General features: G+C 58.4%; 1 protein-coding gene across 3 annotated transcripts in view; it reads left to right on the plus strand.

The window, feature by feature from the left end:
• The window catches only part of Scap (SREBF chaperone), a 59,322-nt gene that overhangs the window by 46,669 nt on the left and 735 nt on the right, over nucleotides 1-11,918 (plus strand). For all 3 annotated transcript variants that reach the window (XM_047532336.1, XM_047532338.1, XM_047532337.1), the window contains exons 4-21: nucleotides 381-538; nucleotides 1,287-1,507; nucleotides 1,689-1,794; nucleotides 2,351-2,523; nucleotides 2,860-2,986; nucleotides 4,453-4,565; nucleotides 5,455-5,549; nucleotides 6,735-6,833; nucleotides 6,958-7,176; nucleotides 7,872-8,242; nucleotides 8,729-8,914; nucleotides 8,993-9,194; nucleotides 9,265-9,380; nucleotides 9,475-9,994; nucleotides 10,066-10,151; nucleotides 11,329-11,411; nucleotides 11,493-11,659; nucleotides 11,781-11,861. In XM_047532336.1, the coding sequence (XP_047388292.1) occupies nucleotides 381-538; nucleotides 1,287-1,507; nucleotides 1,689-1,794; nucleotides 2,351-2,523; nucleotides 2,860-2,986; nucleotides 4,453-4,565; nucleotides 5,455-5,549; nucleotides 6,735-6,833; nucleotides 6,958-7,176; nucleotides 7,872-8,242; nucleotides 8,729-8,914; nucleotides 8,993-9,194; nucleotides 9,265-9,380; nucleotides 9,475-9,994; nucleotides 10,066-10,151; nucleotides 11,329-11,411; nucleotides 11,493-11,659; nucleotides 11,781-11,861 (3,123 nt within the window). The remainder of the gene's footprint in view (nucleotides 1-380; nucleotides 539-1,286; nucleotides 1,508-1,688; nucleotides 1,795-2,350; nucleotides 2,524-2,859; nucleotides 2,987-4,452; nucleotides 4,566-5,454; nucleotides 5,550-6,734; nucleotides 6,834-6,957; nucleotides 7,177-7,871; nucleotides 8,243-8,728; nucleotides 8,915-8,992; nucleotides 9,195-9,264; nucleotides 9,381-9,474; nucleotides 9,995-10,065; nucleotides 10,152-11,328; nucleotides 11,412-11,492; nucleotides 11,660-11,780; nucleotides 11,862-11,918) is intronic.

Raw genomic sequence — 11,918 nt, forward strand, 5'->3', positions numbered from 1 at the left:
ATTGCCCCACTGTGCGTGTGAAAGCTGGATTGTGAGACGGGCTGCATCCTTTTGGGAGCTGGTAGTCTATTGCAAATGTTCCTTAAAAGCTGGATAGTGAGCATTCTAGGCTTTGCTGACCAGATAGCCTCTGTTGCATTCAACTCTGGAAGTGTGGGAGCAGCAGAGACAGTAATGGAAAGTCGGGGACAGTGCTCTCAGAAATTTGAGAGAAACAAGCCTGGGCCCGGCTTTGGCCTGTGCATCATAGCTTGCCCACAGTGGGTCCCACAAGGCTTTGCCCATAAGAGTTGCTCAGCAAGTCCTTTCTGAATGTGGACCCGTGTTTCTCTCTCCTGCGCTGAGCTGACCTTCCTGCTCTGCCCCCATTTCTTCTGCAGTACGTGGGTCCCCCCGTGGCTTACATCCAGCAGATATTTGTGAAGTCCTCAGTGTCTCCCTGGCATAAGAACCTTCTGGCAGTAGATGTGTTCCGCTCACCTCTGTCCCGGGCATTCCAGCTGGTGGAGGAGATCCGGAACCACGTGCTGAGAGACAGGTACCCCTCCCAGGAACCCTGGCCTCCCCAAACCCCTTCTGAACTGAAGGGAGCACCACAGCCTCGGTGTAACTCCAGTGAACCAACTAGCTCTGCAGAAGTAGAACATCCAGAAGGAAGAGGGAGCCTGCTCTGAACCTCCCGCATCCTTGTGGGTCCACTGCGCTGCGTTCCCCTGGGACTGGGGAGCCCTGATCCCCACACCTTAGACAGAGTGAGCGTCCACAGGCTTGCCTCTGGTGAGCTCGCTGAGGACTAGCTGGCTCATGACTCAGGTGGCTCCTTACCTCTGGGTTGTAAGATGTGGGTGTCATAATGGCTCTGAGGACAAGAAGCAAGCTCCACCGGGGATTCCTTCAGAAACCTTAACGCAGGGCCCGCTTCCCAGCCCCTCAGTAGGTCTCTGGAGCTTTCGACTTTGTAGGCTGCCACTGCTTGGTTTTAGTTAGCGAGGACTTTGACAAGGATTTTGGTGAACTGTGAAACCCTAAATTTCTGCTACTCACCTGCCTCGCCCACTAAATTGACTGGAATGTTTCAGCAGGGGCTCTTCCGCGCGCTCTTCCACACCCCCCTCTCCTTGGAGGTGTTGTGGGCTCCGTGTTCACTTTGAAGGCCAGGCAGCCACATGGTTTGGTTGGTGACCCTCTGGCAGTACTTTCCCCTGGTGGCAGAGGTGCCCCACGAGTACAGTGAGCCGCCCTCTGCTGGCAGGCACAGCATGTACCTTGTCCTGTCTCCTGCTCAGCTCCGGGACCAGGAGTCTGGAGGAGGTGTGCCTGCAGGTGACTGAGCTGCTGCCAGGCCTCAGGAAACTCCGGAACCTACTGCCTGAGCATGGCTGCCTACTGCTGTCCCCTGGGAACTTCTGGCAGAATGACCGGGAACGCTTCCATGCTGACCCTGACATCATTGGCACCATCCACCAGCATGAGCCCAAAACTCTGCAGACGTCAGCCACACTCAAGGGTACCCCAGCACAGGTTCCCTGAGGACCCACGAGGGAGCCCGTTGGTCGCCATCTCTCCTGGGATGGTGCTCTGGCAGATGGGGGGTTACCCTGATTCCAAGGGTGGGGGTGGGGAAGGGCCCTTGGTGGCCCTGCAGTGGCTGCCGTTCCTTGTCAGTGCCCATTGGTCTCTGCCTGCAGACTTGCTGTTTGGTGTTCCTGGGAAGTATAGTGGGGTGAGCCTCTACACAAGGAAGAGGATGGTCTCCTACACCATCACCCTGGTCTTCCAGCGCTACCATGCCAAGTAAGGTGCTCAGGTTCTGGGTCTGACTGCTCCATGTTGACATGAGGCTGAGAGGTCCCTGTTCTGCCCACAGGGTTCAGAATGCCCCCTGACAACTTGGATAGTTTTGGAGCCTCTTGGTAAAATGTTATATCCCTTAGACCAAAGGGTGTTGTTTGCTGCATTCAAATGGGGATGGCTTGACAGCCTGCTAAGAACAAGGGCCTGAAGCGAGGCTGACAGTTCCGTGTCCCAGTGTCTCTCTGGTTCTCTCTAACCTCGGCAGGCAGCCCCAGCAGATAACTGCTGAGTCCTTCCTCATGGAGCACGACAGGCAGCTCTCCCTGTTGACAGGACACTTGAGGAGCCTCCAGTTGGCTCTCCTGGGCCTTTGGCGATCGGGGCGGTGTAACAGATCAGGGAAGGAGCAGGGGAGCTCCTGAGACAACTTAGCCAGCATTGTGATTCTTCCAGCACCCCTGGGAACTATGAAGAAGTTTAGAACCTTGGAGAAGTTTTCTCCCAACAGGGGGAGAGAAGCCTAGAGGGACCCTTCCAGGGGTTTTCTTGTCTCCAGGTTCCTGGGCAGCCTGCGTGCCCGCCTCATGCTCCTGCATCCCAGCCCCAACTGCAGCCTTCGTGCGGAGAGCCTGGTCCACGTGCACTTCAAGGAGGAGATTGGGATTGCCGAGCTCATCCCCCTCGTGACCACCTACATCATCCTGTTTGCTTACATCTACTTCTCCACACGTAGGTCCATGGCAGGGAGCATCTCCACATCACCCACTTCCCTGCCTCTGGAAGGCCTTGGGGTAGAGATGTGGAAATGCCTTGTGGTCACCAAAGTCAGAGTTTTGGGGGCTCAGGTGGGTCCAGGGCTCCTCTCACTTCTTAGGGAAAGACCATTCCTGGGTTAGAGTTCCCGAAGAGTGTGCCAAGTGCACGAGACTGGGAAGTGTCCATGACTGTCCCTTTCTTTTGGTTAAACCAGGAACTCTTTCCTTGATTGTCAGGGCACGCGAGATCAGTTAAGAAGGACCAGGGGCTGGGGAGGTGCTGCCCTAATGTGTCCTCTCTGCCCTACAGGCAAGATCGACATGGTCAAGTCCAAGTGGGGCCTGGCCTTGGCCGCTGTGGTCACGGTGCTCAGCTCACTGCTCATGTCTGTGGGCCTCTGCACTCTCTTTGGCCTGACGCCCACCCTCAATGGCGGGTAGGTCCCCAGCTGGTTCCCTTGGGCCACAGTGTGGGCCCTCGGGCCAGAGCCTTGCACATCTGGGTACTTGGCCCTCCTTGAACTACCCCATGTCTTCCCCTTGCTGTGTTTTACATTCAAGAGGTACATGTTCCTTCTCTATTTTTTTTTTTTTTAATTTGCGATTCTGGGGATTCAACCCAGGGCCTTGTACTTTCGAGGCAAGCACTCTACCAGCTGAGCTATATCCCCAGCCCTACACGTTCTTTCTCTTTGAGCATCTCGCTTGTCTCTATACATGTGTGTTGTAGGGCGTGTGTTTACATATAGTACATATATAGGTGTGTGTATATTTATGTGCTTATATGATTTTGTGTATATAGGAAATATATTTGTGTATCCATGGGTACATTCCTTGTGTGATGGATGTGTGTTTGTGTTACACACATGCGCATGCCCTTCTTGGTGGCTTATGTCATAGAAGGGTGTGAAGGATACGTTTCTTTTCATGGTTAAGAGATTTAAATGCCCAATTAGAGAATAAGCTTAGAGTGAGTTTTGTAAAGGACTTGAGAATACTGTAATTCATCACCTCCTCCAGTGACGTTTGCTCTGCCTTTGCTGTTCCTCTCTGAGTCAGCCTGGAAGCCCTTCCCTGTTTGTCCGCAGGCTTTCCCCTCCTCTCTGACTGGCCCTACCTGCCTGTTAGTGCTACTAACCCACTGGTCTGTCCCAGATCTAGGCTTGTCTGCCTGGTCGTAGCTAAAGTGACCCATCTTCCTTCTTCCCTCCCTCCCCACGCCCACCCTTCCTTCCATTTATTTTGTGGTTTGGAGGATGGAACTCCGGCTTCGTGTATGCTAGGCACGTGCTCTGCAGAAGAGTGACTTTGTGTTGTTTCTGTTACTTCCCTTGTCGGTGGAACACTGCTTCCCTTCCCACACCCACCCTCCCTCACCCCTGTCTGCAGGCCTCCCTCACTTCCAGCTCCTTGGAGTCTGTTAGAAGCAGCGTGACCCTGGGGCTTGGCCAGCCGGAGAGTGTCCTTTAGGAGCAGTTGCTCTTCCCAAACGCAGCTTGTCAGCAAAGGCTTAGGGCTTTAGGCCATTTTCACCCCTTTCTTTAGTTCTGATGGCGGCTTGACCTAGAGTTGTCGTGTGGGTCTTGGCAGCTGTCACTGCTCTAGCCAGCAGTCTGTGTGGCCTGGCAGTGGGGCCAGGAGCTCTCCCCAGGGGCCACCCAACCTCCTCCTGTGCTGGGTGGGAGAACTGGCATGGTTGCTGGTGCCTCGGCAGGGCTTTGGATCTGCCTGAAAGCCAAGAGCTGTGTGGACAGAGGCCCTGGTGTGTGAGGGAGGGTGGGGAGGGTTTTGCCCTGTGCTGGTGGGAGTCACTCCGCAACCACTACAAGCTGGAAACCCTGGAGCCTCCCAGGGCCCGAGCCTGGTGAAAGCACATGTCCCTCACCATCTTCTCTGTCCCCAGCGAGATCTTCCCGTACCTGGTGGTGGTTATTGGGTTAGAGAATGTGTTGGTGCTCACCAAGTCAGTGGTCTCCACCCCAGTGGACCTCGAGGTGAAGCTGCGGATTGCCCAAGGTAACCATGGGGCCTACCCCTCTTGCCGTGCACCCCTGAGGAAGCGGAGCCCTTGAACCCTGTCCTGCTCTGGCTGCCAACATAGCACTCGGTGGGCCACCAGGCCCTGGCAGCTTGCTACCAGCTACCTTAAGGAACCACGGGGTCAGTGGACACTACTTGTCCTGGGTCATGTGTCAGTAAGAGAGCAGACCAGACTGCTGCAGAGGTCGTGGTTGGTGGCCTTGCATCTGGCCCAGTGCTAGTGTCTCCTCTTCCTGTCTCACTCCACCATGACATGCCCAGGTGCCTGGGCTGTCACTCTGGAGGTGCTGCCTCCACAGATGACCTCGCAGGTGGGAACTGGGGATTTGGAGTTCTGTGGAAAGAGAGTAAAGCAAGAGCCTGTCCCTGGAGGTCTGGTCTCTTAAAGCCCATGTCTGTGAAGAATAGATTGGAGACTGGCTGTCCATTCACTCATCCAGCCTCTGTGAGCTTCTGTGACAGGCCAGACCCTGCATGGGGGTCATGAAGAGATGAGGGGAAATAGTCCCCACCCCGTAGGCACTTGGAGCCTTATCCAGGCAATGGTGTGATGGCATGGGGACCAGGGACTTGCCATAGGGAGAACAGGAGAAGCCAGCTAGTCCGCCACTCCTCCAGCCATTCTGCCACTGGTGGGCACTCTGAGGTCACCCATGCTGACCAGACAGGAAAGGCGCGTGGAGGTTCCGTGTGGTTAGAGTGGTGAGGCTTGCCTTCCTCAAGACCCTGCTTCTCCCTCTGATGGCTGTGGCTCTGCCCTGCACCCTTCAGTGGCCTGGGCCCCTCTTGGGCCCCGTGGTGGTGTGCAGACGTGGAGCACAGGGAGGGCCTGTGCTGCCCTGTGCCTTGTCGTTGCCCTCTGCAGGCCTCAGCAGCGAGAGCTGGTCCATCATGAAGAACGTGGCAACCGAGCTGGGCATCATCCTCATTGGCTACTTCACCCTCGTGCCTGCCATCCAGGTAAGGCCCCAGGGCTGGCTGCTTGGCTGAGCATGGAACCAGCCATGGGGCTGTGCAGCTGAGGACAAGGTGCGCCCCTCTTTCTGCATGGGTGTCCTGGCCTGTGAGGTGGGACCCCTCTTGGTAAGCTGCTGCCGCAGTTGCAGGGTGCTGTGGTACGCCTGGCTCAGCAGCACTCTGCGCATCCTGACTGTACCACATCGAGAGCCTACCCGGCCGGGCCCTGCCTCTGAATCTCCCCTACCTGCTTTCCCCTTCAGCCCAGTAGCGGAAGGAGGCCCTGTGGGCATAGCGGAGTCGGTATCTGGCTATGCCCTCCTCAGCCCTGGCTTCCCACTGCTCAGGCAGAAACACCGTGGAGTCCCTGTTTTACCTTGCTCCATAGCTGTAGCCTCCAGATGCATGATCTGGTCTCCCTGTGGGTGGGCTGCCACCCATAGCACAGTGACCCTGCTCTTGGCAAAGTGCCCTCCCTCAGCTGTGGGGATAGGGGAGATAAACCCACCTGTGGGAGAAGGAGCTCCCAGCTTTTCCTCCTGGAAAAAGCAGTGTCTGCCAAGCAGGGTATAGTCCTGAGTCTTCAGAACCACTGTACGTTGCACCCTGTGGTCTTAACGTACAGAGCAGGGCAGGGGAGGAAAATGGAAATCCCAGAAAATCCCATCCCTTGACAGGGTTTGGGGAGCAGAAAGAACACTTTTTTTCAGTTTTGTGGCAGAACGAATCCCTCCTGCTGTCTCCTTTCTTTGGCCAGTACAGTTACCAGCCAGGAAGCGTCCTGAGAGCCCTGAAATGGGACAGGCCTGGGCTTTAGCTAGGTCTGTGGCCGAGCAGGGTCAGGGCTTAGTGGGGGGAGGGCACTTTGGGGAGCAGGCTGGTGGACCCACAGATTTCCAAGGTGGATCAGGCCCTGCTCTGGGGGACCCGAAGATTGAGGGAGGGAACCACCCTGGCTCAGCCCTCTCTAGAGAGGTTTGAGGGGTCTGCGCTGCCCCCTGGTGGGGATGGGGTGAGTGGCTGGCCTGTCCCCACCAGGCTGCTCCACATTCCAAGCACACCGCACGTCTTTGCCTCTGCTGTGCCCTCTCTGCCACTGCCTTGTGGTTCCGAGGTGCCTGTGGCCGGGGAACTGCTTCTCTGGGGCTCGCGGCCACGCAGTCACGGCGCCCCTGTGTGCTCACCTAGGAGTTCTGTCTCTTCGCCGTCGTGGGCCTGGTGTCTGACTTCTTCCTCCAGATGCTGTTCTTCACCACTGTCCTGTCTATTGACATTCGCCGTATGGAGGTAGGAGTGGCTGAGCTCCACCTGTCCCACCCTCAGGGAACCTCTGGGAGAGAGGGGTACAGACCCCAGGCAGGGGCAGTGCTTCCACTCAGGCGGCACTCAGGCCTGACCACTTGCCCCACAGCTAGCGGACCTGAACAAGCGGCTGCCCCCGGAGGCTTGCCTGCCCCCAGCCAAGCCTGGGGGTCGGCCAGCGCGCCAGGAGAGGCAGCTGGCTGTGCGGCCATCCACACCCCATACCATCACACTGCAACCATCTTCCTTCCGAAACCTGCGGCTCCCCAAGAGGCTGCGCGTCATCTACTTCCTGGCCCGTACCCGCCTGGCACAGCGCCTCATCATGGTACCTGCCTGCCCTGCCCTCTGGGGTGCCAGCATTCGATTCCTGTGGGGTGCTGCCCTTTGCCTTGAGGTGGAGGGGTGCTCCTCAGGCCCTGGGGGCCTCTTGAAGCGTGGCCTTGGGAGCTGCCCATTGTGCCCTCCCTGCCCAGACCTTGGTGATTTCTAAGGAGATAAGCCCACCTGTGGGAGAAGGAGCTCCAGGGCCACATAGATGGTGACCAAGAACTAGAGCCCTAAGACAGGATGCTCTGGACTGGAGCTGCCGTGTGGCCATCACGTTTCCTGGGTGTGGTCCCTTGGCTGCTGTATAACTTGCATGAGGCAGAAATGGCTAGGCAAATAGGTCACCAGCTGGGCCGGGCCAGCTGCCAGGGAGCAGCACCTCTCCTGAGGAGCTGGAGGGAAAGGCGAGTGAGGCTGAGGCTCTGGGGAGGGTCTGGCCTCCGTTGCAGGTCAGGCAGCTGGTCCTCTGGGAACGGTGGCAGCACTCTAGCCCTAGCTGAGGGGAGGTTAGGGCTGAAGGAGTTGTGTGTCAAAGCTAAAGGTGCTCCAGTGGTTGTCGGGCCCCTCCAGTAGCAAGTGCCAGCAGGTGGCAGTGGGAGAGGATTTGGGGAAGTGGAAGGAGAGGACAGGCCAGGGCCTGTGTGACTGTAAACACCCAGGCAGAGGTCCCTGAGCCCTGATGCCCCTCTGCAGGCTGGCACTGTTGTCTGGATTGGAGTCCTGGTGTACACGGACCCGGCAGGGCTGCGCACCTACCTTGCTGCCCAGGTGACAGAACAGAGCCCCCTGGGAGAGGGCGCCCTGGCCCCCATGCCTGTGCCTAGTGGCGTGCTTCCTGCCAGCCACCCGGATCCTGCCTTCTCCCTCTTTCAACCTGATGCTCCCAAGCTACCTGAGAACCAGACGTTGCCAGGCGAGCCATCTGAGCGTCCAGCAGAGGGTGTTCATGACAGCCCAGTTCCAGAGGTCACCTGGGGGCCTGAGGATGAGGAACTTTGGAGGAAGTTGTCCTTTCGCCACTGGCCCACGCTCTTCAGCTACTACAACATCACGCTAGCCAAGAGGTGAGCCGGGCTGTGCCGACCGCCCCTCCCTTGGGGGTCAGCCTGTGAACGTCTCCCTGTCAGGCGGGAGATCCACCGGTTTGAATTCTGTATTGAATTTCAAATAAAATGATTCAAGATTGAGATATGGGAATGGGAGCTCGCAGCAACCGCAGCTTGAGAGGGTGGCCCTGGGTCCTTGCTCTTCAGGAGTGACAGGTTGCCCCTTTTTCCCCTGGGCAGAAGGAGATTCACCCACTGTGCCTGGAGGGGTTAGCAAGCTACCTGTGTGGCCCTAGTGGCTGCTTGGCTGTAGTGTCTGGGCGGGAGCCAGACTGGGGTGCCAGAACAGAGGGTTCACCCCTGTCCACATCCTGCATGCTGAGAGGACTACTTGGGGAGCAGTAGTAGTCCTGGGTGGAGAGTAGGGAGGGGACACGGCTGGTGGGAGTGGCAGGAGGACCAGTGGAGGGGTCCTTGCTGAGGCTGCCCACCGCTTGCTCCCAGGTACATCAGCCTGCTGCCAGTCATCCCAGTCACACTGCGTCTGAACCCAAGGGAGGCTCTGGAAGGACGGCACCCGCAGGATGGCCGCAGTGCCTGGGCCCCACCTGGGCCAGTGCCCGCGGGCTGGGAGAGTGCGCCCAGAGTGCCTGGTGGGGCTCAGGCCCATGGTGACGTCACGCTGTACAAGTAAGGAGAGGGCAGGACAAGGTGAGGTGGGGGTGGCCCTTGGGTTTGGCAGGCCACGCTCACACTGTGCCCACACAGGGTGGCAGCGCTGGGACTGGCCGCCGGCATCGTCCTGGTGCTGCTGCTGCTCTGTCTCTACCGCGTGCTCTGCCCACGCAACTACGGGCAGCCTGGCTCCGGACCCGGCAGGCGACGGCGCGGGGAGCTGCCCTGCGATGACTATGGCTACACGCCGCCCGAGACGGAGATCCTGCCACTGGTGCTGCGTGGCCACCTCATGGTGAGCTGCGGTTGCTTGGGCGGGCAGCCTGTCTGGGCACAACCCGAGCCAACGTTGTGTGTTCCTGCAGGACATCGAGTGCCTGGCCAGTGACGGCATGCTGCTGGTGAGCTGCTGCCTGGCGGGCCGAGTCTGCGTGTGGGACGCTCAGACCGGGGACTGCATCACCCGTATCCCGCGCCTGGGGTAGGTGCTGCCCCCCGTGAGTCTGCCCTGGACCCCGCTGTGTGTCGCCATACGTCCCCCTCTTCAACCTGTCCACTTGGCCCCCACCCAACAGGCAGCGACGGGACAGTGGCAGCAACAGCGTGTTGGAGGCCCAGGAGGGCTGGGAGCGACTGTCAGACAATGGGAAGGCTGGCCCTGAGGAGCTCGGACACAGCCCCCCGCTGCGACACCGCCCTCGGGGCCCCCCGCCACCTGCCCTCTTTGGGGACCAGCCAGACCTCACTTGCTTAATTGACACCAACTTCTCGGCACAGCCGCGAGCCTCCGAGCCAGCTCAGCCTGAACCCCGGCACCGTGCCGGTTGCAGCCGCGCTCGGGATGCCCCAGGTTATGACTTCAGCCGCCTGGTGCAGCGTGTGTACCAGGAAGAGCCGCTGGCCACTGTGCGCACAGCAACTCTGCGCCCACCCTCACCAGGACCCATACTGCCTCTGGCCCCTGAGGACGAGGGGGGCTCCCCTGAGAAGGGCTCCCCTTCTCTTGCCTGGGCCCCCAGTGCCGATGGCTCCATATGGAGCTTGGAGCTGCAGGGCAACCTCATCGTGGTTGGGCGGAGCAGTGGCCGGCTGGAGGTGAGCCTCGGGGCTGTCCACGCAGGGCTTTCGGGCCTTCCTGCCGGGCACTCACAGTCCCTGGCTTGCAGGTGTGGGACGCCATCGAGGGTGTGCTGTGCTGCCGCAGTGAAGAGGGCGCCTCCGGCATCACAGCCCTCGTCTTCCTGGACAGAAGGTGAGAGTGCTGGGCTGCCTGCTGGCCCCGGGCCTCCACGGTGGAACTCGACTTCCTTTCTGATGTAGCCCACCTGTCCACCTGGCAGGGAGGGGCAGTGACTAAATGAGTTTGGGGTGTGAAGTTCTTGCAACAGGGCCCACAGCCACTGTCACAACGGACAGTGAGGACAGTGTTCCTCTTTTACCCTTCCAAAGTCAGAGCCTCTTAGGACCTGATCCTTACTGACCTTTCCGGGTCTCAGCTGCATCTTTTATTTGCAGAGAATCCATGTTAGGAACAACTCTGTTAAACAAACTCTTTTCCTCGGGTCCTGGGTGCTGCCCCCTTTCCTCTCTCCCTCCTGCTCCTCTTGCCCCTCAGCACCCTCTTCCCGGGGGTGTTGCTGACTCCTCTGCACACACTCCCTGCAAGAACTTAGCTCTTGGACTTTGGCCCAGGCCATGTCCAGGTGCCTCCTGTTGACCTGTTCCAAGCCAGCTCGTCCTTCAGAGACTGGCTGGGGATGGCACCACCATCTAGGCTGGAGTTGGGGAAGCCCCGCCCCTTAGCGCACTGTCTTGATTTCTGCCCTTTTGCCTGGCCCCTCCCCTCCCCCTCCCCAAGGGCACAGGTTGTAGACAGGCTGGAGTAAGGTTTTTACCCCCATTCCATGATTTGGGGGCTACTGGGCAAACGTACCCATCCTTGTCAGGCTATAGCTGGGAGTTCTTGGGAATTCCAAAGAAAATCCTTTTTTCTTCATGGTAAAAGGAACAGTAGGGTGTGTGGAGGTCAAAACTGCAGCCCCTGTGGCTTGACATTACAGCCGCACCGTAGGTCCCGGTTCCCTTCTCAGAAATGCCCCAGGCTATGTAGGGGACTCTTCCACTTCTTTTTTAATTTCCAGCTGGACATGAAGTTCACTAGATACCACCTCACACATTAGGTCATTTAAACCTTACAACCACCCTGTGAGGTAGGCACTATAATCCCCATTTTATAGATGAAGAAACTGAGGCAGAGAGAGGCTAATAATTAAAGAGTTACAACTTAAGCACTCGGGCCCCAGCAAGTATTTTCAGCACCTTGTTTTCCTCTTGGTCACAGTCCCTCATGTCACTTCCCGAACTGGCCTTTTCTGTCTTTGTTGTTTCCATATCTTGCTGAGAGGGAGCCACCTGTTCTTCTCTTCCAGGATTGTGGCTGCTCGTCTCAACGGTTCCCTCGATTTCTTCTCCCTGGAGGCCCACACTGCCCTTAGCCCCCTGCAGTTCCGAGGTCAGAGGGCTGGGGCAGGCGGGCGGATGCAGGGGCTGCGGACAGTGGCTTTTTCAGTCTCACTTGGCCCCTCTTCTTCAGGGACTCCGGGGCGAGGCAGTGCTCCCTCATCCCCTGTGTACAGCAGCAGTGACACCGTGGCCTTTCGCCTGACCCACACAGTGCCCTGCGCACACCAGAAACCCATCACAGCCCTGAAAGCTGCTGCAGGGCGCTTGGTGACGGGGAGCCAAGACCACACGCTGAGAGTGGGTGGCGTTCGTGTCTCGGGTTTGGGGTGCTGGGGTGCTGAGGAGTGACGGAGGCATTTCCTGGCTAAAGTGTAACTTGGGGAATCCCAGAGACCACAGCCTCCCCTCCCCGTCCCAGGTGTTCCGTCTGGAGGACTCGTGCTGCCTCTTCACCCTGCAGGGTCACTCAGGAGCCATCACTTCTGTGTACATTGACCAGGTAAGGGGCACCGAGCTAGGCTCAGCAAAGACCCCACGCGCTGGGTCGTGGGGGACA

Source organism: Sciurus carolinensis, chromosome 17 (assembly GCF_902686445.1).
Source record: "Sciurus carolinensis chromosome 17, mSciCar1.2, whole genome shotgun sequence".
NCBI classification, from domain to species: domain Eukaryota; kingdom Metazoa; phylum Chordata; class Mammalia; order Rodentia; family Sciuridae; genus Sciurus; species Sciurus carolinensis.